The 25,960-nt window shown below is 38.7% G+C and overlaps 1 protein-coding gene across 4 annotated transcripts in view; it reads right to left on the reverse strand.

Moving 5' to 3' along the window:
• Positions 1 to 925: 925 nt before the first annotated feature.
• PLCL2 (phospholipase C like 2) overlaps positions 926 to 25,960 on the reverse strand; it is a 111,050-nt gene continuing 86,015 nt past the window's right edge. For 2 of the 4 annotated variants that reach the window (XM_054817785.1, XM_054817784.1), the window contains exons 6-7: positions 12,652 to 12,761; positions 926 to 2,755 (exon numbers count right to left, since the gene is read on the reverse strand). In XM_054817785.1, coding sequence (XP_054673760.1) covers positions 2,576 to 2,755; positions 12,652 to 12,761 — 290 coding nt within the window. In that variant the 3' untranslated portion in view covers positions 926 to 2,575. Of the gene's footprint in view, positions 2,756 to 12,651; positions 12,762 to 25,960 lie in introns of those variants that run through there. The other 2 variants (XR_008575998.1, XR_008575997.1) reach the window with 2 other exon arrangements.

Raw genomic sequence — 25,960 nt, forward strand, 5'->3', positions numbered from 1 at the left:
TGCAACATCCCTAAAGGGATTTAGCTACACATCATCTTTCAAAGTATCTGCTTGAATGAGTTCATTTTAAGGCTTTATAATACATACAGATTGGGACCGAGTATGAATAATGCACAAAAGTGACCTCCATTTTAAGAAATCAGCACTATACTCTAATCCAAACATATTTAAATGGTCACATCGCTAAATGCATATATTTTAATTGTTTTTCTTTTGTATTTTAAAGTAGATAACTATGTAAGGATATTACTCAAAAAAATTACTTTCTTCCTTTCTAATGACATAGAACAGGATCAGAGTAAGCAGAGTTATATATATTGTAGAGTTGAACATACAAAATCGTCAGCCCTAGCTTATGTGATATTCATCTCTCACTTATTTTTGCCTTAAAACAAAGAAAAAAACACCAAACTGTGTTTAATCCTTTCAGCGTTCCCTCGCCCCTTTTAAGGTTGTAATGTGCTAAACAGAAAGATACCAACGCTAAGAATACCCAAGCCACCAATTCTGATAGCCAGGTTGGAGAAAGAGACTCTACAGAAATGCTTCATTTGCGATATAAATTATGTCATTCTATAAATGCCACGCAAACGGTGGTGGCCAGGACTGCAAATGGAGCTTCACTGGCTTTGAGGCCTCTTTGAAGTACAGCGCTAACTGTAGTGACATTTTTCCAAAGTCTATATCTTTCACTTAGGACTAAAAGTTGGAACTGTAATTCCAACAGCCTAGATTTCAGGTTTTCTGATAAAGCAGAAACTGACCTTGTATATTTATGGACCGGCTGAATCTTGATGTAACACAGTTATTTTGCTGTAGGTAAATCAGATTTAGATCTGATAGATTTGGGCCTGGAAGAGTAATTTCATACTGGCTAGGAATATAGTTAGCAACAGTGAATTTCATGTTGCTTCCCATCAAGTTCAGGTGCAACCGGAAGACTGCCAGATGACAACACAGAGAAGGACTGTCTAAAAAGCAACGCTTGCAGGTGTTTACCACAGGTTAAATGTTTCATTTGGTACAACACAGAAGAGAACTTGCTCCTGGCAAGATCGTAATATTGAGGCATACAATCTGTCACTAGACACTGAAAGAGCTTAGCGCCTTCTAAAACTGGTCCTAACCCAGGCAGCTTGACATTTAAAAGTGCAGGCTCAAGATGTGACATTTACCACAAAAATTGTTTTCATCCCCCCACCCCTCAATTTTATAATGGCTAGAAAGTAAATTTAAGTCCCTAATAATTCAGATTAAGTGGAAGTATACTCATGTTCTCAGTCAGAGCTCCATACAGGATGTTATATATAGGTAGATGTTCATTATAATCTGAATGCAGAACAGCATCTTGAATTGGTTAAAAAAGCAAAAATCAGTGTAGAATGCATGTCTTGAAGACCTCTAATGAAAACAACGCTTTTCAACAGACATCATCATCTTCCCCTTTTTCACCACAACTGAACAAAAACTACATTTCGATCTCTGTAGGATTTTGCTTGTTTTTCTTCAAATTTATTAGCTTCTGCAATTATATAGTCCATTTTATTGTTAAATCAGAAACAGTAAGAGAACACTCTAGGTTGGTATAGTCATTTTACAATGAGCATATCAGCTACAATACCTTTACCTAATGTTGTCAGAAAACCAAAACAGAACCAGAACAGCAATTTTTATTTTTTTTTTGACAAACCTGCTTATTGAGATATCACCTATTCTGTACGGAAGAAAATACTTGAAAAATAAAAAAGTTAAAATTTAGTTAAAAGCTTTACTTGTCTGGGAGCAATCTCATAAAACTCTTTTTAATATGAGCACTTCACTTCACAAAATGAAAAACTATTTACAACATTTTGCTTGCAGTTTGGTCACATTATCTACACACATTTGCAGAAGATCTTAGGCAAAATAGGTATGTATCTTCTTCTGACATAGGCTATCAGATTGATTGCACATTTTCCTTTTACATAATGGCTCTCCTATAGTGCACTGAAGTCAGTGATCACTGTCTAATTACATTCTCATTTTAATTTATGGCTCAACAATAAAATCAATACCACTTCAAACCCAAATATCTGAGCGGCTGAATTACATACAGTGTGAAACATGTGGATTCTACTTGTTTGGACCTGATTTTCAAAAGAATGATTCACCTCACTAGCACAATTAACAAATTGTGCAAAGAAATAAAGGACCTGTACATCTAATTCATTTGAAAACCAAGGCATCTTGTCAAATTCTGTCAATTGATTTCCCTCTAGTTACAGCTCATTTAAAACATGTTCATTTCCCTATGGCACTATAATGAACTTTTCAGCACACTATTACTGAATTACAGTATCTTTTACATCCATACCATGTTTTGGCCAATAATGTAATTTCCATGTTACACAATATCATTGCCTTCACAAGCAGAGTTGCTACATACATTCACAGTTTCAATAGATTGTAATTAGCTTCTCCAGTTGTGCTTTAAAAATTCCAAATATTTTCCAACAGTAAGTGCAAAGCAAATGTCCTATGCAGCTACAATTGGTCACAGAGTTATAAACTCCATAATTACGAGAAGAGCGTTCCCTCATTCTCCATTTTCATCACCTGCTTTTTCAGGTATGACCTCCAGACTTCGACGGGGCTTTGAGATTTCTGCATTTTCAGTGCCTGGCTTATTGAGTCCACACGAAAGAGTGGCATAATGGATTTGTTTCAGATTCTCCAGTGCTTCATTTTTAGCATATTTGAGAAGATCAGCTTGTCCCTGTAAGACAAAAAATGCAGTTAGAATACACAATCGGTAATAGGATTCTTTCTTTTTTTCCCCCCCTTGTTTGTTTCAGATTAATGGTACAATCACCCTGCTCAAAAAAAACCCAAACAAAAAACCCCACAACAAAAGAAAAAAACCCCACAAAGACAAAAAGTCAAAATTGGATTACTTGAAGTTAGTAAGAACCAAGCTCTTCGCTCGCTCTGAAGCGAACCGGTTGCATAAACAAAGGGATAGGGATCATTCCTACCCAACAGCTTTCAGGAAAGTAATCTGTGCTGTATTTTTAATCATATTAATTATTTTTAATGGGGACCATAAATGTTTCTGCATAGAGAAAATGGTGAAGGCTGATTTTAGTACTTCAGGGAGCAGTTAAACTGTTTTGGTTTTTGGTTCTTTGAGATTTTTTTCCCCTAGCAATGTGATTCATTCAATAGTAACATGGTAAAGGATCAATGTTTGTCAAAGCATGAAATATGAAAATAAAGGGGTGAGGAAAATGTAAAAAGGACAGTGATGACAAAGACTTCACCAGATTGTCTGCAGTTCAGCGCTATCACTATCCCTCTTTACTTGCACTCTTCCTCTTCATAGTAATTCAGTTTTAAGCAAAGCTGTAAGAAAAACTGTCCCAGACTGAGGTGATTTGGCTCTGTCCTGCAGCGTTAGCTACTCCTTCTCCTTGTATTGATTAAAGCCCTCTAACAGCAGCAGCTCTCACTCGCAGACTACGGACTGCCTTTCCTGCAGCCACCACCTGCCTACCCTGCCCATATGCGGGGAAGGAACAAGCCCGTAGCGCGTTGTCTTGAGTTTGCATGGCACGGTTTTGGTACGGGGGGGGGGGGCTACAGGGGTGGCTTCTGTGAGAAGCTGCTAGAAGCTCCCCCTGTGTCTGACAGAGCCAATGCCAGCCGGCTCCAAGACTGACCCACCGCTGGCCAAGGCCAAGCCAATCAGCGCCTCTGTGATAACATATTTAAGAAGGAAAAAAACCAGTTAGGGAGAGCTTTTGCAGCTGGAGAGAGGAGTGAGAAGATGTAAGAAACTCTGCAGACACCAAGGTCAGTGCAGAAGGAGGGGGAGGAGGTGCTCCAGGCACCGGAGCAGAGATCCCCCTGCAGCCCGTGGTGAAGACCATGGTGAAGCAGGCTGTCCCCCTGCAGCCCATGGAGGAAGGATGAGGGGATGTAGAGATTCCACCTGCAGCCCGTGGAGGACCCCACGCCGGAGCAGGTGGAGGCACCTGAAGGAGGCTGTGGCCCGTGGGAAGCCCGCGCTGGAGCAAGCTCCTGGCAGGACCTGTGGACCCATGGAGAGAGGAGCCCACGCTGGAGCAGGTTTGCTGGCAGGACCTGTGACCCCATGGGGGACCCACGCTGGAGCAGTTTGCTCCTGAAGGTCTGCACCCCACGGGAGAGACTCCATGCTGGAGCAGTTCATGAAGGACTGTAGCCCGTGGGAGAGCCTCACGTTGGAGAGGTTCATGAAGGACTGTCTCCCATGAGAGGGACACCATGTTGGAGCAGGGGAACGATGAGAGGAGTCCTCCCCCTGAGGATGAGGAAGCAGCGGAAACACCATGTGATGAACTGACCGTAACCCCCATTCCCCGTCCCCCTGTGCCGCTGAGGGGGGAGGAGGTTGAAGCCAGGAGTGAAGTTGAGCCCAGGAAGATGGGATGGGTGTGGGGAGGTTTTTTAAGATTTGATTTTATTTCTCATTCCTCTGTTTTTCTTGGTAATAAATTAGATGAATTTCCTCTCTAAGTTCCGTCTGTTTTGCTCGTGACAACAATTAGTGAGTGATCTCTCCCTGTCCTTATCTTGACCCATAAGCTTTTCATTATACTCTTTCTCCCCTGTCCAGTGAACGAGGGGAGTGATAGAGTGGCTCTGGTGAGCACAGGGCCTCCAGCCAGGGTCAACCCACCACACGTGTGGTGAGCACGCATGTCTTACTGGTGGGCACAGGAAAGTTCATGAACATGTGCAGAAAGTCTGCAAGGGCCAAAGTGATTGCGCTGTGTCTGCACTTCCGAAGGAGAACTGCCCCACAGCTTACAGAAAAGCAAATGATGCTTCAAAAATGCCTTACCTTAAACAGTGTCATCTCCAACTAAAGGGGAGAAAAATACACACACACACGCACAAACAAAAACCCCAGCTACTGTTGTTCCTTGAGACTGTCAGTTCCTATAAAGTCTAATAAGGTATGACCACTGACTGCACCTTGTCCTGTAATCGGGGTACTCATGTCTGTCCTGTGTAAATTCTGGCTCCTGACAGACGCTTCTCCTGAAGAGATGCTAATGTCTCTCCTAGAGACATAACAGCTATGCTGCGTCTCCTCCTCAGCCAAATAAGGTCAAAATCCAACTTTACTTTTTGATTTAAAAGGAGGAGAGGTAATACAGCAGTCAGACAAAAATGCGTGCACTCGTGATACTTCAGTCTTACTTAACAACTCAGAAAATAAATACTATCCTATGAAGTAAGCAGAATTATGCATTTGAGGCACACAAATTGAAAACAAATATTGCTTTCTTCAAAGAAATAATGCCCCCCTTCCCCTTATCCAAGACTATAATAGCCAAAGTGGGGTTTTTTTCTGATTACCAGACATGAAAAAATCTGGAAGTTCACCAATCACAGCACAAGCTTCAGTAATATTTTCTTCTAAAGAAAACCAGGGCTACTTTTTTTTTTTTTAAAAAATCACATACTTTTTTCCAAACTGACAAACAACTAAAAGCTAATTTAAAACACTCCAGCAGACTAAATGAGTCATATCTGGAGTGCATCTGTTTCTAGCCCAAGTTCCATTTTACATGGATTAGTAGAATATAGTTCTGGAACTTTAATCAAGTTGTTTATTATAGGCAGAGCTGCTAGCAACAGTCTATTAATAAGGTTGCCCAAAACTTCTCATTTAAAAAACCCTGCTTTCAGTTGCTTATATGCTTGCCAAACTTTAATTACTTAAGCTGATACTTTCTATGCAGGATTTTTGCCATTGGCAGATTTTATTATTATTACTGTTTAATATTATTCTTTAACCTCATCCATATGGTTCATTCAGTTCTGAGAATAAAGACAGGAAAATACTGTCAGAATTTTTTAAACAATCTTCCATCCTTCCATCCCCACTCCCACTTGGGGTAGGGACTCGTAATTCAAATGACTTCAGGGACCCCGAGTAGTGGATCCAAGTTATGAGCTTTTAATAAACAAAACTCAGATTTTGAACGTGGTTAGTACAATCACTCAGGATTTCATTCTCGATCATTCTTCATCTCTTGACAGCTCCAGCAATGTGGCAAGACAATGCATATTCCATTCCCACACAATAATGAATATGCGTTAGAAGAAAAAGTTAAGTTTTTCCTGTATGGCTTCTTCAAGTTGTCTTACCACCAACATTTGGTTGCCAACGCAGGCAGTCCAACAGCCAAACTGGAGGAGGGAAAGGAAGAGCCTGGGACAGGGATTCTGGCGAGGAGGCAGATGGAGAAAAGGAGGGGGCAAGAGCGAACTCTGAGACTGACCTGGCAAGAAGACTAGGACTGCAGAAAGGGAAGTTGCACTGTACTATACAAAGTAGAGACTAGATCTTACTGAAAGAGGACATTATGAAATAACGAGAAATGAGCACAGTGTGACAACACTGAATTTCGATCAGACAGGTGAGGGGAGAAAGGGAAAGATTGAGGCAACGTTTAGGATTGGAATACAGAAAGAAAACGGATTGACAGTATCTACCATGTTGAAAGAAGCATGAAAATGATAGACAAGTAGAAGGACTAGCAACTCAAAAAGAGTGAGTAATGAGACTAAAAGCTGGTGAGAGAAAACCAAACAAAAATGCAGAGCAGTGAGAAGACTGCAGAATACAATGAAATCAGGTAAGGTGATGAAAAAACTAAAATTAAGACTCATCAGGAAGGATCTCTACAGGAGGCAGAGAAGGGGCAATATGAACTGGAAAGCAACAGGGGAAAACTGCCAGAAGAGAAAATTAGGCACCAGGTGAGAACAGAATACTGGATGGAGCAGAGAAGGGAAGGAGGAAGCCAGGGGCTAGCAGGAATGGCTGGATGTTCAGCAGGGAACTGGGAGTGTCTGGACAAGACGGATCAGGGAAGATGAACTTTGTAGACACGAGCGGATCTGGGATAAGGGGCTAGATTATTGCAGACAGGAGGGGTTCAGACCAAACACAATCGGCCAAGTGGGATCAAGTTTATACCAGGGTGAAATAATAAAATGAATCTGTGTACATTACTCTCTTCTCCAACACTTAGAATGAAGCAATTGATTTCTGAATGCCACTGAACTCAGAAAAATGTTTGTGAAACCAACTGTGTTGTCATTATCTGCTGGCATGTCTTGATCCAAAGCCAAAACAAGAGCCAACCATTGCTACCAAATATGGCACAAGCTCAAACGAGAGAGGTCTGCGCAATTGATGTAAAGTGCCTAGATCTGTTGATGTACCATCATGAAGCCATATGCTGGGAAAAAAAAGCAGTATACATCTTAAAAATTCAAGCTGTAGTCACAGTGAATACTGTTGAACAGTAATACAACACATTTGAAAGGCAGAAAAGTAAAAAAGTCATCCAGATCTAAAAAATTGCCCCCACACACTCAACTGAAAGAACTCAAAGACCTTCCTTCTAGTTATATATCAAATGTCTCTTGTCCAAGGGCTCTCAAGATGCAGTTTCAATTCTTTATATTCTATGCATTGATTTAATAAGTAAATTAATGCTACAGTTTACTACAAGCTGGAACACAGGAACCTCTCACATCTATGAGCTACTCAGAGGCCTCTCGCCTTCTTACCATCCCCAAACAGCCATACGCTACTTGCTCTTAAAATGCGTACTGTCAAGCAGTGTATATATATATATATATTATACATATATATAAAAATAATACAAGAAACCTATCAACGGCTCAAACCCCAGTCAAGCAGATTTATCATGAGGGACTACAAAAAAGCCTACATTCAAAGAGACAAAGCTGGTCCACAGAGACAACTCAATGCTGGAATCTGGAGCAGTTGCGGAACCAAACCCATATAATGTTTCTCACTATAAGGTAGGGCTGGCTCTGTCAGCCTTTCACCTCAGGTAAGTGTAAATGAATTCAGTCCTTTAGTGTTGTCTGGCACAGACACCACGAAACTCAAATTTACTCCCAGGACTGTGGTTAACAGGCATTTTGTGGTAAGTCCCATCTAGGAACAGGAGCAATACAGGCCTTGCACATCGCAAGTGCAGAGCACTGCAAGAGCACTGTCCTCAGAGCCAGCAGACAGCAATCGCCGCTCCTTTTCCTTCACCATGGTTAAAATTCACTAGCACAACTGAGCACTATGTAACTTTAATACCTATTTCACATATTGATGTTTACAAGTTTCAGAAAATGAATCAAGCATCAAGCTGTTTTGTAGGCAGACATAAAAAAGACCTTAAAGAACAAACCTGATATTCATGCATAAGCTTTTAATAAACAGCAACGATAAAGAATGTGAATTAATATAGAAGCCCAATTCAATATCCTTCATACCCCTCTGTCCCAATATGCCTGTGTTGACTACTCTGTTCTGTTGTGTGGGTTTTTTTAAATCATTAAAAATCTTCTGTTTGTTTTGACACTTTGGGCTAAGAGGCAGTGTTTTTTATATCATAGCTCCGGAAAGGTAATCAAAAACAAACCCAAAATGGTTCCTATCAGTTCTCATTAAATGAGAGATCATTTCAGAGTCAATTGCATACAGCGTCAACTAGAATGTCTCAGCTACCTTTATAATTTGGTATGTACTCACTCATGATTTTTGTTACACAGGTTCTTCAGTGAGCGTGTGAACACGAAAGATGACATTTGAAATAACTGCATGGGCACCCTTGCCCCCCAAAAATCCCAAGAAACTGTATCAGTAATGACTGGGCTTTAGCTCAGGTTCTGGGACCCAAAGCCAGTATCTCCTTCTCCAAGTGTTTCTCTGAGCAGTGGCTGGTAGGTACAATGGGACATACTGCAGCGCTCCATGCCCAGCTGACGTGCTCTGAGTGCATTTACAGAATCAGGCCATAAAGGACTTTTAACTTCTTAACTTCTAAATATGGGCTTAATTAGGAGCCAAAATCCCATCAGTCCAGCAACATCAAAAGACTAGTAGTTTTAGATATTTAAAATGAACTGGAATGTGGGAGGTTTTCTCAGTACCTACAGGACTCAGCAGCAGCTACCAGAGGCTTTACGAATGCCCCATGGTGACAGCAGTGCTGCCTGAATCCACTTGTAGATTTGGTCCATAAAATTCAGAGGATTTTAAAAAAAATATATAATTAAGAAGTTGCACCCCTCTCAGTGCCTTGAATATTCCATTTATAAATACATTTATAAAAACACTGTAGATGCAGAACCAATGCCATTACAGAGATAACAGATGCTGTGAACTGCATGCCTTGGGATTTCTTTCAAGAGAAAGTAATTCATGCTGCCTAATGTCACATGTCTAAAACTCAGAGCCAGCAAGAAGCATCTAACAAATGCTGGAGTTAGGAGTCCCACCTTCATTCCGAGTACTTCCACTGAACTCTCCCTATGTGTTTAGAACAGCTCTTCATTGCAAAGACTAATTTAAAGATGTTGTTATGCTCTTCCTATGGGCATCTCAAATTCTGAGCCTATATAGGTTTTTTTTCAAAGCTTTGCAATGCCAGGAAAGTCTGTAAATTGTTACATTATGTTGTTTGTAGGAGCCTGCTGCAACAGCAGTTAGAGTGATTTTCTTTCTTCAACTGTGTACTCTTTCTGGCAGGAAATGTGATTATCTATGTTTAGAAATTATGAGTGCTATCAGGCTGAGTAATAATAAATAAATTACAAGCAAATGATCTTGCAAACTGCCTATTTGAAAGGGAGGAATATTCTAATACAATACAATCTCTAAATCTCTCAGGCAACAAAGTTCACTAAAGCAGACTGAATTTACTCTAAGTGATGTTCTGAAGTTAATCAAACATCTATATGTGCATATATGGGGTGCGTAAGAATGGGAATGCGTGCATATATATATATACACGCACAAATTAAAAAGAGATATTTCAGCTGAATTCAAACAGACTATACCAAAAATAAATTTGGCCACATGCTTTCAAATTAGGAAAAATAAAATCCTTTAAAATAGCAATTGTAACGTGTGTGTGTGCGCACGCACACATATAGATATTTAATAGCTACGTCAGATGTTCTAAACAAAGAGTTCTCCTAGAATTAAGCTGTCCATTTCGTTATTTTACCAAAGTTTCCATTGCATCAACTGTAGTCAAAATGTCCCAACTGAAAAAAAAAACCATCAATATGTACCTTGAGGGTAAAATGCAGCTTAATCGGTTTGGAAAATACATCAGCCACATCATGTGAGCATTCCGTGACTCCTCTGTGAGGGAGCTGAGGATGGTGCTCATGCAGAATTATTTAGTATAGAGCCACAAGTAATATCTAAATCATAGCCAAGAGACCATGAAAAATACTGTTTCTAATTACAAGAATAAAAAGTTAAATCCATCTAAGCATAGGACTGCCTTCAGTGTGTTGGTTGCTTGACTGTCTTGCTTGTTCAACAGCAAAATTTGGGGCCACTGAATAGACAGGGGGTTATTTTTGTGCTGTTCAAGAGGGAAGTTAATTTGACAAATGTAGGGAATTCAACAGAAAAAAGAAAATCTGGAAGTGGCTCAGATTGTCACTCTCCTGATCAATTTTTACTCTAAAAAAAAGCAGGCATTCACTTTCCATCCCTGTCCTCACATATTTTTTAGAGAACTGGAAAAATGGAAATGGAAAAACACAGTATTACATCGAAATTATGACTGTAGATATTTTTCTCCAGACAGGAAGAGTAGTGTCTTAGAAACTGATGAACTTTTTCTATTTAATTATGTAATTCAAGACAAGTTATGGTTACAGCTTATAGTTAAGAGGTTGGAGTGAAAAAGCTCAATGTGCTACTTCAAACAAATCACGACCTCTAACTTTCTGTACAACTAAATGTGAATAACAGCACTTAATAGATGCCTATGTCAACTGTAATAACTTTCAAGATGTTGCAACATACCAGAACTTTCTGTAACGCCTCCTGTTAACATTTTGACAACAGGCTGATTAAACATCTCACCATTTTTTTTAATAAAGTATTAATTATGGGACAAATTGTACCTTCCTACAGAAAGGACCTTAATCTGCAAGTAGAAAAAAACCAAGTCAATGTTGAAGAGATTTTCTCGATAATCTCTTCAAAAGGAAGGCCTTCTCACTTCATAATTATGTTAATCCTAAGGATATGCACAAAAGCCCTCCAATGCTCTGTGAAGAGCCAGATCTACCATGCGGGTTCTCTGATTCCTGGCTTACGCAGAAATCACGACTTCACATTTCAGTCGCTCATCAAGTGCAAACCTCCCTCCCACCAACCCTGCTCGGAATGGCAAGCAGAGATGAAGCAAAGGTACTGCTGTTTCAGGCAGCATTAAAATAGATTGGCTACCCAAGCTGATATCCGATACCTTTGATGGAAAAGAAAAGAAGGGATAAGAATTTATTTCTTTGACATTTGCCCAAACCCGCTGAACTGACTCCCCTCCTCTCTATCCTCTAGGTAGCACAGGAATAGTACTTGACACATCCCATACACTGTCTTCAGGAAACTCTGCTCTAATAAAGGAAAAGCGATAGTCTGGTCCTTTTACCTATAAGCAGAACCTGCATGCATATTTTTAGAATGTATTAACTGTACACGCTGTGGCAAATTTAACCTCTTTTTGATCCTCCTCTGCATTGGACTTGTGCAGTGTAATACAAGGGGGACAAGAGCACCAAGCAACACTGTGAAAAGCTTAACAGTTGAAACCAAGATGGAAAGCTGGAGGAATACATGTGTATTACTGCTTTTCTGCAGTAGTTCACTGTAAGAAGAGGCAATAGGGAATTCTATTTTCAATAAGAACTAAAAATAAAAAAATATGTGGGAGAAAATAATTTTCTTTATAATTAAAACAGACTTTATAGTTTAATGTAGTGATGAAATATTTGATTGAGTGGGAGAGAAGAACTCATTAGTAGATGTAAACACAAAACTTGAATAATTTGGGCTAGAAGGATAGTGTCAAGGGAATAAATTAAGGGAGGCAGTTTTGCTATCTCTAGAAATTTTGATACACTCTGCTGAGATGAACGACCAGCGATAATAAACCTGAACTGTTCCACATTCTAGTTTCCTGAGGGTCTCTGGCTGAAAGCTTTTTTATATCACTTACTGTTGTGTCAAAACATAAGCAAATGCGTTTGACAAAATGCAAAGAGAATCTCTAGCTCATATACACTCAACTTACTCCAGTCTGGATTATTAATGTAATTTGTATGTGTCATTAGTCCCCATTCATCAGTGACTGAAATAGCAACAGCTTCCCTTTTGTTTTTCAATAACTGCATTAACCTTAATACTCTTACTCCCTCTCAGATCACAAATCAGGGTCTAAACAGCAGCATAGCTTCCTCCCGGAGTTGCTTCACAGAAATCAAAACTCACTGTTTCACCCCTGTATTCAAGATTATAGCGGGTCCTGTTAATGTTAAAAGGTTGTAAGAAAACGTCAGACAAATGAAATGAAACCCCCCACAATAATAGAAAAGAAAAAAATCACACTGACAGTCTGCTGTGTTTTCAAGTTATATAAACTAAACTGAATATGGTTATAGAAGTGAATAAATCCAGTTGAACTGTGACACAGAATAATGACCAGGAACAATATTAGAATGGCAGTTGTGAATGGAAAAATACAGTAAATCAACCAAAGGAAGACACATTACCTTTAAAATTGTAATGTTCCATGTAAAACTTTCTACTGATTTTTGCAGTTTTCTCTCTTTTAAGCCTTCTCTTGCTCCTATATTGTGCAGGTTTTCATGAAACTCCATTGCTGTGGAGAATAAGAGAGGGAGGAATATAGTATCTATTTTAATGCATTTTTGTGATCACAGAGATAGTGATTTGAAACTAGGAAGGCAAAAGGACAGTGAAAAAGCTTCAGAAACTTTATTCTTCAAGCACAAATGTATCTGATGTACTAATGTGCAACGTTATACAACATGCCAATATACACAAATCTCTCTAAGCCAAAATCCACACTGAAGTACCTGCTGGGTCACTGCCATACAAACATGGAGCCAAGCAAATATTTACTATACAAAAATATTCTTTAAGCACAACTGAATTTGTTGCACCACATATAAAAACTTTTTTCTGAGTTGCTGTAGAATGGAAACAGTAATTTCATTAAATACCCTATCCCAACAAATTTATTTTGTGCCTTGCTCTTTTATGCACTAAATTTACATCACAGTTGTCCAGCTAACAGCTTATATGGTGGGGCCAGCCCAGAAAAAAACCTTCTCACCTTACCCCCGGAGAAGAAAAGGAATAACAGTGAAGGAGGAGTGCCAAGCGAACCGCCAAGGACATTTTACCACACCCCTCTAAACTACTGTGTCCACAAAACCTATCTGACAAACTTCAATCCAAAAATTTTTGGCAAAATTCAGATTAGCTTGATTTAAATGTTGAGTAGAGTGACCAGAGCTTTAGTTTTAACTCAGCGCACTGCACAGATATAAGAAAAATAATTAGCTTCCCATGCTGCTGTTACAAGTCAAAGAAAATAAATTTGAAACAGCTTCCTTCATACAGGAGAAGTAAAACATCCGTCCACGGGTACATACATCAACCCAATGTGGATTACAGCAACTCTCCTATAGAAGTCATACATTAAATTGTGCTCTCTGGATCTCCATCAGTAATAACATAAAGGGTGTTTTGAGGGCAGAAGTTGGCAAGTGGTTTTGACTTACACCTATGAACGTAAAAACAAGTTATAGCTTAATTACAAATTATAATTTTAACTCTGTTGACTGAGATCTTCTATTTGCCCAGTGAGTATATGTGCTGCAAAATTTACATGTAATTAATTATCATGGGATAAGCGTACAAACTTGTGTTGGCTGTCAATCCTAGAGTAGACTGACTTTTAAGGACATTATAGTATCTATTCTTTGTAATCTTTCTACCCCACACTCACATCTCATTACAAGAAAGAGATATGACTGAATGTTTCCATTGTACATTCCCTTACCTTACTCCCATATATATACATATACACATTTTTAAAATTATTAATAAATTTATTTGAAAGACAAGATTGTTCTTTTTAGCTTTTCTTACTATTTTAAATTTTATTACAAGGAAAATAAATAGCAAATATTTTCACTGAATTAAACTACTGTATCATTTTTATTTCAAACACTTCTCTATAGCTCTGCCTCTGCCTCTAGAGTACAGCCTCAAGTAAACCATTCATACTATATTTCCCCAAACAGTTTTCTAACCAGGTGAGAAATTAAAGTTCATTCATCCATCGCTGTTTCCAAGTATCCATTTCCTGTTCACGTCATCCAAAAAAATAAACTCCCAGTATGATCATGGAAAGATTATGCATAGATCCATATTGACAACATTACATTTCTAGAGCCACCGTGAAAATACAGATTTTCTGATCTGTACCATGCATTCTGAGACTATATTGCTAAACTTTTGGAGTTCTGTACCTCATTTCCATCTTCATAAATACTGCCTGTCAAATCCACGTGCACTAGTGATTGATAATAACCTTGAACTGAAGCCGCTCAGAGAGATTAAGAATAATGCTGAGGGTCTGCATGACTAACATGAAATTGGTACTTTGCAGATTTCAGATTACTCTTACGTATACAAAGTCACTAGTATCTCAAACGCAGAGACAGTGGTGACCCCATACTCTGCTAGCCAGAAGAGCTCTTTTCTGGTTCACTGACTACCTTCTCTGGTGATTCTCTCCCTTCCTTACACTCATGCCATGTTACATTTCTGTTCCGCTAAAGCCACTCCGCTCCCACTAAATATTCCTGGCAGCTAGCAGCAACATCTCAGTGCTCTTTTTCAGAAAATGAAACAAAGTAAAATCATCCAGGGCAAACACATTTAAACCCTCAGCAAACAAGTGCCTCCTGCTTAAACAGCACTCCTCACACCCCTCTCCTCATCATCTCGCAGGGACTGGATAGGGCAACTCCCCATTATCATGCTAAACTAAAGCTATCCTACTCTAAGCCTAAACACACAATCAGGGACAAGTAGATTTGAATTTTATTTCTGTTTCATTGAAATGGATTTCATGTTGAAATGGATTACTTCACCTCTTAGTCTCAGTTTTTCCATCTGCTGAATGGAACAAATGATATTTGCTACACAATATACGGACAACTTTATTTTAGAGTATGAATGCAGCACAGCATTTAACTACCTCTCTCTTGGTAACCCCGTTCTATGTCCCTGCTTGGTTTTCTTGCATTTTGCCTTGGAACTATTTCATGCATTAATAGTGGCAAAGTAATAACAAAAGCGTTAAATTCCAAAATGAAACAGACTTCTTAGAAGATAACAGAAAAAGGAAAAAAGAGGGAAGAGCTTTTCATCTACAGCTAGATTAATAAAATGAAAAATAAGTCCATATAAAATCATGTAAAAATGCCTTTAAGATATTCTTGCAAAGAAAACGGAATGATGTCTTTTTTTTATAAATACACACAATCTTCTATTTCCTTGAAAGTAAAAATTCAGCTCTTGCTGTCCTTAAGATATAGTAAGCAAATTACTTTTACGAGGCTTAATTACTTTCAGAATTATTAGTCCATTAGTAATTTTGAACTGCCTCTTGGACGATAACACACATAATACTAACCTGATTTATCACTCTTAATTTATTTCTGCATATACCAACTGCTTATCCAAAAAGCACAAGTTACTCATGTTTTCCATTTATACTGGCAGGCATTAAAAAGGGTATCATCCACAAGTTTCTGAGTGATCGCAAATACTATATAGGATTTGTGTTCTTCTTGCGTTCAGATGGAAGTTCCTGGGGTTTAATTTGTGCCCACTGCAAAATGTTTTATCTATAATGAAGTTGTTAGTGATTGTTGTCTTGAGCCAGAAAGCTCAGTTCTAAAAATTTCTTTTGATCGGAGATGTCAACTTTACTAAAATACTGATTTGCATAGAATCATTGAGGTTGGAAAGCACCTCTGGAGATCGTCTAGTCCAACTGCCTTGCTCAAAGCAAGGTCACGTAGAGCAGATTGCCCAGAACTGTGTCCACTTGTGTAATAAATATCACCAAGGATGGAGACTCCACAACCTCTCTGGGCAACCTCTTCCGGTGTTTGACCACCCAAGATCCCCACCGAGCCTTCTCTGCTCCAGGCTGAATACTCCCAGCTCTCTCAGCCTCTCCTCATATAAAAAGTGCTCCAGTCCATTCATGAATCATCTCTGTAGCCCTTGCTGGACTCTCATCAGTATGTCTGTGTCTCTCTTGTACTGGGGAGTCCACACTTGTATGCTAACTAGAGGGGAAGGACCAACTCCCTCAGTCTTCTGGAGATGCACTTCCTTAGCTATGTTCAATTTGATGTCCACCAGGACACACAGGCCCTTTTCTCTGAAGCTGCTTTCCAGCCAGTCAGCCTCCAGCCTGTACCAGTCCCTGCATGGAGTCATTCCTCTCCAGGTACAGGACTTGGCACTTCTCTTTGCTGAACCCTTTTCATGGAGTTCCTGTCAGCCCGCTTCTCCAGGCCCTTAGAGTAGCAGCACAACTGTCTGCTGCATCCGGCCTCCTTCAAGTTTTGTATCTTCCATCAGCTTGCTGCGGATGCACTTTACCCCATCATCCAGGTGACAAATGAAGATGCTTAAACAGTAGTAGCTCCAGTATCAATCCCTGGGTGACTGTCCTTCAGATGGACTTCATGCTGCTGATCATAACGCTTTGAGCCTGTATGGTTAGCTAGTTTTCAGTCCACATCTCTGCCCATTTATCTGGCTTCTACTTACTTCCTTAGTGAGTCTATGAGGATGTTACAAGAGACAGTGTTGAAATCCTCGGTACAGTCATAAAAAACATCCACTGCTCTCCCCTCCTCCACCAAGCCAATCATAGAATCGTAGAATGGTTTGAGTTGGAAGGGACCATAGAGACCATCTAGTTCCAACCCCCTGCCATGGGCAGGGAAACCCTCCACTAGACCAGGTTGCTCAAAGCCCCATCCAACCTGGCCTTGAACACTTCCAGGGAGGGGGCATCCACAACTTCTTCGGGCAACCTGTTCCAGTGCCTCACCACCGTCATAGTGAAGAATTTCTTCCTAGTATCTAATCTAAATCTACCCTCCTTCAGCTTAAAGCCATTACCCTTTGTTCTGTCACTACCTGCCCTTGTAAACAGTCCCTCTCCAGATTTCTTGTAGGCCCCCTTTAGGTACTGGAAGGCTGCTATAAGGCTCCATGGAGTCTTCTCTTCCCCAGGCTAAACCCCAACTCTCTCAGCCTGTCTTCATAGGAGAGGTGCTCCAGCCCTTTGATCATCTTCATGGCCCTCGTCTGGACTCGCTCCAACAGGTCCATGTCTTTCTTTTACTGGGGACCCCCGAGCTGGATGCAGTACTCCAGGTGGGGGTCTCATGAGAGCAGAGGGGCAGAATCACCTCCTTTGACCTGCTGGTCACACTTCTTTTGATGCAGCCCAGGATACAGTTGTCTTTCTGGGCTGCAAGCGCACACTGCTGGGTCATGTTGAACTTAAAGAGTGGGGACACCTTTCCAAGTGCTGCATTAAAATGGGCGCCTCCTGCCTGCGATGTGCAGACATTCATTACAGAGAAAAATCTATGAGTATATGGGCTCACATCTGCTTCCTGTGACCCACAGAGACTATCAGGTTGGTTATGCCTGATTTCCCCTTTGTAAATCCATGCTGACTTTTCCTAATCACCTTCTTGTCTATGATGTGTTTGGAAATGGTTTCCAAAAGAATTTACTCCACCACCTTCCCAGAGTTTGAGGTGAGGCTGGCTGGCTTGGTCCTACTTTTTACCCTTCTTGAACTTGTTAAACTGTGGTAACTCTACTGCTTATGAGACTGTGATGAGGTTTCAAACGTCATTACTTGATTCCCTTCTGAGTTTCTGCTTGTGGAATATTAGGGTGCTTAGTTTGTATAAGCTGCATTAAGAAGTCTGGTCACCTCTACTCCACCATAAGTAAGGACTAGTTTACAGAAGCCATACAATTTCCTAAGTGCTTGCAAAACAAAAACACTTCCATCTTTCATAATCTGATTCAAATCTTCCATGTTAAAAGCCAGCTTTTCAGTGAAATATTAACCCCAACTATTGTAAGTCATGTAAATACATTGCAGTACCTGTAACAAAATAGCCATAGCATGACTCAACAGCAGGTTTTTAAACTGAACAAAATACTGCCAACAAATTTTCCCAATCATAATCAAAGATACCACAGCATATCCTTCTCCACTGCACTACAGTTATTTTTTTAAAGCATTCTCATAAGCAATCCTCTAGTATTTCCAAATAATTATTTTCCCCTTCAGTGCTGAATCACTTTCTGGTTCCCTAGTGAATGCTGCTTAGTTTAGTTTGAATTTCATGATTGTCTCAGCTTTTCCCTCTCTCAGACCCCCCCCCCCCCCCCCAACATGCCTGGAATTACATGGCTTTAACATTTCTTCATCCCTCCCGGGAATACTTTACCATTTAAGATGCTCTTCTGAGATTTTATGCATAATTCTTTTCTCCCATTTTCAGTAACTTCAAAGAGCATGATGAAAAGAGAAGTGCTATAAAGCTGATCAATGTAATAGGAACCTTATATCATGTGAGGAGACTAATAAAAATTTGCTTGGTTAATCTAGCAAAAAGAAAACCAAAAGAAGAGTAATTGCTCTCTAGATACACATCAGCCAGGTAAGATCTTGGACATCAAAGAACCATTTCAGGTAAAGGATAAGTTTAGGATGAACATCCATCAGTAAAACCGGAATGTATGTAAAATTTATAACCATTGTAGATGTGGTTCTGTAAGCAGCCTTGAAAAGGAGAAAATTCCTCAAATCAAAAAATCATACTAATTTTAAAATAGAGCTCAACATGATCAATTTCCAAAAATTTTACCTCGGAGTAGACTTCAGGACCTTCTAGTCCTGTGCGTCCTCAACCAGCTGCATGATGAATCCTCTAAATACTATTAAATGGCAGACCTCAAACCTGCATTAATTTATGCTCAGCATATTCTGATGGAATGTTTATGTCTATAAACTAAACAAGAACTGACATGACAGTATAGAAACTGAGGTGTCTTACTGCTATGACTGACTTCAGTAACAAAAACCTCTTTCTTAAATAAAACATACAAGGCAACACAACAGTCTTGATGGGCTGATAAGAATTCTGAGCCATCACTTCTCAAAATAACTTCCAGATTAGAATCTTAGCTTTATTTTATAGTCCTGGATTTTTAATCAATATTTTAATTGTCACAAATATGTTCAGAAGATACAAAACCTTTCATAACTTAACAAGCATGTGAGCTTATAATATGCATGTTATTGCTTTACTGATGCTTGAAATGCTGGAACAAGGAAGACGTATTTCTGTTGCTGCCCTGCATATTGGATATGTTGCCTTTGTAGTGCCAACATCGTATCTTCAGGAAAGAGTTTTATTTCAGGATATATTTCAGAAACAACATTGCAGATACTATTAAAAGGTACTGTATTTAGCTTGGAAAAAATAGTTTCTTAATTTCTTTAAAATAAAAATGAAATAACCTTATACGAAATTCAGTATCCTTAATTACTAACTAGAAATGACACTTGGTGAAATTCAGTTTGCAATTCCTCCCACTACTGGGCTTTCACTATAGTTCCAAGGTAGTATACTTAAGATATTGATTAAAATGTGACATAGAAGGCAGCATAAGTGATTCCGCTATTTTTAAACTCATCAAAGCATATATATTGCATATATTACACAAGTAGCTTAAGTCACAGAGCTGCATGTGTTTATATTTTTGCTTTTTTACTGTACAATACATATATCTTTGTTGGAAAACTCTGATGATAACTATGCTTTTATTAAAATCAAGACGTGAAAAAGAGACTGAAACATGGAGAATTGGAATGCGTGTGTGTAAGGTAGGAGTTCAGACTGTTTGGAACTCTGTAATTTGTTTGCTTTTGTAAGAGTTACTATCACAAAGCCCTGGCATACAACCTCAGTTTATAGGAAAAAAATTCACACCTTTTCTTTAACTGAGTTGAGATACTCATTTTTCAAGGAAATCTTAGCAAAACAGCAAGCACAACACTTGCTAGACTGTATTTCTAAAGCCAAACTTCTACTTGACATACTCATTTGTTTTCTTTGATGAGAGCTTTCTTGCCAAGAGCAAGATTTACAAACTAGTTGAGACATGATTACACAGCAGGTGGGGTCCTCCTGGTATAGGTTTTTTCTCTTAACAAAGAACGTTATCAAGGAAATTTCAGAATGGTATAATTTTGGCAATAAGTGTATATACTGAGTAGGCCTAATATGAAATGGGTAGCAATCAGTATTTGTCCACACCTATATAAAAACCACACTGATAATACTGCAGGTAAGCACTTAACTTCTGTCAAGCCAAATATATTTTATTTCATTCTTGGTAGAGCACTTTGATTTAAAGGCTAATGAAATACTTTTCAAGAGAGTAATAAAATACTGAAAACATTAAATATTTTTAAAATGCAAGGAAAATACCATACAGCTCTTGATTAGGTTACCACATATTGCAGCTCGATTATTATGTACACTCATCTCTAATGCTTACAAAGTTTCTGTGAATAATTTGCATACACAAAATTTGTTCCTTACAAGAAAATAATCCAAGAAAGCACTTTATACTTTAAAATATTTCTTCCTACACTGCGTAGGTTAAATGGAAATATAGGAAAGAATTCTAGGAAAGAATTTAAGTTGTAAGTGCTGATTTCCACACATAAATATTTAATCTGTATGTTCAACTGCTACACTTGGCCACATCTTTGAAAGCCAGGGGTTTAATTTTTTACAGAATTAACTATGTTTCCTAATATTTTTCTTTCGGATTACATTCTTTAAACACTCCGGTATTTTAACCTCACAAAAAATTTTCTCTGAAAATGAAGTTTAGCAGAAAAGTGATTGGGAAAGAAGTCTGGCTACCAGATCACATCAACAATAAATCAATCATGTTAGAAAGCAACAGAAATCTCTATACCTATGAATTCTCACATATTTTGTTCACAGAACACTTTTCACACAAAGATTTAAAATTAACCTGAATAAATTAGTACTTAGAGCACCTCTGTATTATCCAAGTATCACTATTAACTGCAAAAACTGAGTCTTAACAGGAACAAGGACTAGATCCTCAAGTACTTCCAAGTGCCTACTTCTTACTGAAGTCACCCAAAACGTTTTACATCATATCTAGAGAATCAGAATTTCTTTGCAGATTCTGAGTGTGCTTCAGCTTCAAGAAGCTCCAGGTCTCAATTATTTGCATTCAAAATATTTAGATTAATATTTGATGAAATAATGCATTAACTAAATTAGTTGTTCAGTATTTTTTAATTATTTCAACTTCTTTGGCAATGTGCAGTATCTCTATAGTAAGTGGAAATTTTCCCCAGACACAGCCAGCCATGTACTGCCTCTATTTAGATGGTAAAAAATATATTTTGGTGCCTGCTGCCTCTTTATCCTGTGAAAGTAGCAAAGACAAATTCTATGCCTGAGATAACCTTCTTATCCCAACTTCCCAAATAATAATGGCACCACTGACTACCGAAAGCCATCCTCTCTGCAAGGACAAAATTAGTATTTAAGTCTTCCAATTCAGACTCAACCAGTTCCATACGGAATCACAATAATTCAGTTTTCAACATAAGACACTTTCTTTAATGCTGGGGAGCCACTATGACATAAGATGGTCACCAACTTCTTTACGAACCACTGTCAGAAGAGATTCCAAGTAGTTGCAGCACCAAGCTTACGCTGTTATGAAGTTACGAAGAGGACACCTGTGACATCTGGCCTTGATTTAATTAAAACTCGGTTACTTCCAAGAGTTAAGTAACCATCTCCACCTTCCTCAAACACTTTCAAGAACGCTCCTATGTAACATTAACCTTCCAGACACCAAAGTCAACAAAAAGTGTATCAAGCTGCAAAACACATAAAACCTACACACCAACACTTTTTCTGTATCTCCAAAACAGCAGTCCTACAAAATGCACAGAAAACCAGACCTGCACATATTAAAACATTTGCTCTGAAAAGAAGACTCACAGTATTTCACTCCCAATGTACGGAAAACTTTAATCCAAAAGGAAAGTCCTCTGTGAAGACAAACTACATTTCTGAATGTAAGTGAAGTTAATCCACTACCACATATGAGAATGAACTAAAGCTGTCAGTAAAGGGCAGAAACATAGAGCTATGACGGAGAGGATTTTTTTCCCCAGACTGCTGTTTCTGTCTTTTATTGATCAGCCTTGATCCTCAAGAGAGACCAGTGAAAGTCTAGGAAAAAAAAAAAAATTCTGATTTTATTGAATGCTAGAAAGCAGACTTAATAAAGATATTGATTTATGGCACATTACAATTTCTCCCAGTTTTCAGATCCTCCTGAGCTCACATTGTTTCACTGGCAATAGTAATTACTATCTCTTTCGCTTCCACAGGAATGTAACTTCTCCGTTCTTTACTATCACCTTCTGCACCGGTATCTTTTTCTTTCAAATTCTCTGATTAGCACAATTAATTTAAAACCAGACGCGTTTCCTCAAGCTGATTTTAACTTGGGATTTGTTATGACTGTTTAAAATACAAAGAAAGGGAATGTATATCTGAAAATCTGTTCAACTTTTCAGCACTTCAGCTAATAAAGCCTGTTCCAAAATTTGTCTTTTGACCATACTGTTTCTAACACTTTACTACCTCTGCTTTTTCTTAACCCCCATCTACGGGTAGGTTGGAACTGTTGGTTAGTCTCAGTGAGCAGCTGTCGTACTAAATTATGTCATCACATGTAGATACAGAAAGCCCATGGGGGAATAAATGAACTCCTCATCGTTTCCTACCATTTTGGATTAGACTGTAGTTAGGATAACCACATGGCCTTTGAGCAGATCTTAGTACATAAAATGTCTGCTGCATTTGTGCACTCTAGTATACTTCTCTGTATCTTAAGAGATATAATTAATCTTGTCTCTTTCATCATTTTTATGGGTAGAAGGCAACTGCTAAAAATATGAACTACAACCTAATAGAACAGATTAATTTAGTAAATATTTCTGTACTGGGAAAGGGTATTTAAAATCAAAAATTCTATTAGTCTCTTACAAAGTTATTCTGACTTCCAGTACATAACCAAATTTTCCAATCATTTTTGCTCACTGAGGTTGCTGAAAATTGAACATGCAGCTCTAGACAGTCATCATTAATATGATCTGATCTTTTACTGGGCTAGAATTGCATCAACAGTAGGGGAAAAAATGCTTCATGTGAAGGGGCAAACTCAGGAGAACAATACAAAAGTCCGTGTTAGTTTAAGTGTTTGCCGTAGGAGCAGCAAGTGAGATCATTCAGAACATCTAAAAGTATGGGAGATGTATTCTAGGAATCATCCACCCTTGTGCATGATACCCGAGATTCAAAAAAACCCCAGCTCCATCCAAGGTATTGCAGTGAGCTAAGTCCAAGGAGCAATTCCCCAATGCTGCCTAGGTTGACCTAAGTACAATTCTTCGCTTTTTTCCCTGTCATGGTAGAATGTGGCTTCAAGAACTCAAGGCACAGGAGAGGAACAGGATTACAGAGCCAGGGAGTATGTGCAACACCAGTATCACTTGAGCTGCTGTGGAGCTGCACCTGGAGATGCTTAGTGGAATTGCTTGAGGGGGAAGGACAAATAGGAAGAAAAAATGTAGAAAAAATGGATCTGACAGAATAGAAGAGGAAAGAAAAAAAACAGGTAAAAATGATGGACTAAATACAAAAAGTTGAGACATATAAAGAAAAGGATTGCCCTGAATATGCCCTTTATTGACACCTTTCCTTAACTATCAGAGACAGCCTATCGTGCTAATAAACCTTCACAATGATGTTGTGACAAGTGTGGAGAAAGGAGTTAAAACAATTTGATAGCTGGCTTAGAAAAAATGGGAACAAAAATCCCATAAATGGGCTTAGAAAAAATGGAAAAGAAAACAGGGAAAAGCACGTATTTCAGAAGAATGGAGACTGCCTGAGAGGGGCCTCAAAGTGCTGATTTAGCCATAGCAAGTGATGTTGGAGTTTATGTGATGGTGGTAAATATTGTAGACTGTTTCCTTTCAACAGGGAACCTCATGAAAAATATAGTAAAGGATCCAATTCTAAGATTTAACTTGAAGATCAGCATGTCCTACTGATGCAGTCAAACATTAAATATGGCTCAGTTATGAAGTCCAACGGTAACAGATAAAGAACCAGTTCCTCACTCCCTAAATATGAAGCCATGGTTTAAATGCAGTGACTTCTAATCAAAAGTCAAGACTTGCTGATGAGAGGCAGTATTTCAGAAGAAATGCATTTATTTCAGAAGAAATGCATTAACAAGTTCTGCAAGACTTCTGTAAACTCCACAGGACCATGAACACTGCAAATTCTCTTCCAAGTCAGGGATAACTACAAAAATGTTTGGAACAACTGATCTAGTCATTCCCTTTCACTGTTTAAATAAAAACTCAATTGCATGCCTATATACCCAGTCAAAAGTGCTCCTCAGTATTTAATCATATCACTTTATTTCCCTCTATTAATGGATTATCTAATCTGTACATAACATATAACATAGAATATTACTTTTCTGGCATCTTAAATGCTTTGCTTTGGTGGACCCTAAGTCAAAAATCAATTTACAATGCAAATAACAGGAACAAATAGTAAAAGAAACTGTCCAGTAAACATGTCATTTTGCTGAGAAGCTTGAGCAGTAAAGGTGGGGAACTAAGAGTTATAGCTATTTGAACAAAATTGATTTTATTACTTTACTTTTCAACTACAAGAAGAATTTGCAGTGCTTGTATGGCCATCATCCTAATCTTTTTCTGTGCAGCTCAGATGCAACTTTTTCCCAATGGCTATTGTACACTGTGTTTATCTGTGACAGCATCCAGAATGGCTTGATATCCCCTTTCTTGCAACTGTATTCTGTTTCTGACACTGCTGAAGGACTGCTTTGGAGTACATGTTAGAAAATGTACTCATTTTATGTCTTTTACCACTTGCATTATTTAATAAACTAAGTCCCTGCTGTTTTAGTCACTGTACAGATGGAATAAATAAGATGTCCCCGCTCCAACAACTCAGAAGTATGAGGAAAAAAGAGAACAGATGGATAAAGAAAGAGTGGGGAGTACAAGGAAGCAATGAAAACTATTTTGGTCAAGGTGGTAGGAGGACATGTGTCAATCTAGCAGTATTTGTGGGATAATTTTAAAAACCAATTCAAAGGAAGTAGCCTGGTGGATGTTTACAGTGAGCCTGTGGGACAACATGGTAGAAAGCATGACGATGGCTGACAATCTATCAGGCAGTGGAAACTCTTGCTACCAAATGAGCAAACACAAGAAAAGTGAAAACAGCTCAGTGCTGACGTACAATGAGGAAAAAGTATAGAAATGAATATATGGACAGACATCATCAAAACCACAGCCAGCAAAATGACGAATATAAAGCAAAACTATAACGGAGAAACTCAGAGAAAAGGACAGCGTAGCTGAGATCCCAGAAGATAAGGACCTGAACAAGAGTTCTGGCTGCACAGATGGCTAGGGGAGGTTATACCTCTAAAACAATACAGAAAAAAAGCGATCTGAATTATCAGCACACAGTGCTGGAACGCATATTTATGCCTGATATTAGCAGTAAACTGACACTGTTAGAACTGTATACAATAACTTCATTTCCTGAATTAAAACAAAAAAAATCTGAGAGACCATTTCTTGTAGGTATTCAAAGGCCACTTTTCCCCTACACACATTACTTGACCCTTACTGATGTTAAATTTCACATATTGTTTCGTAATTCTAAGTGTCACAAGATCCTCCTGCACTTTTTCACAGTCATATCTACGTTTGATTATGTTCAAGAACTCTTT

This window comes from Grus americana, chromosome 2, assembly GCF_028858705.1.
Source record: "Grus americana isolate bGruAme1 chromosome 2, bGruAme1.mat, whole genome shotgun sequence".
NCBI lineage: Eukaryota > Metazoa > Chordata > Aves > Gruiformes > Gruidae > Grus > Grus americana.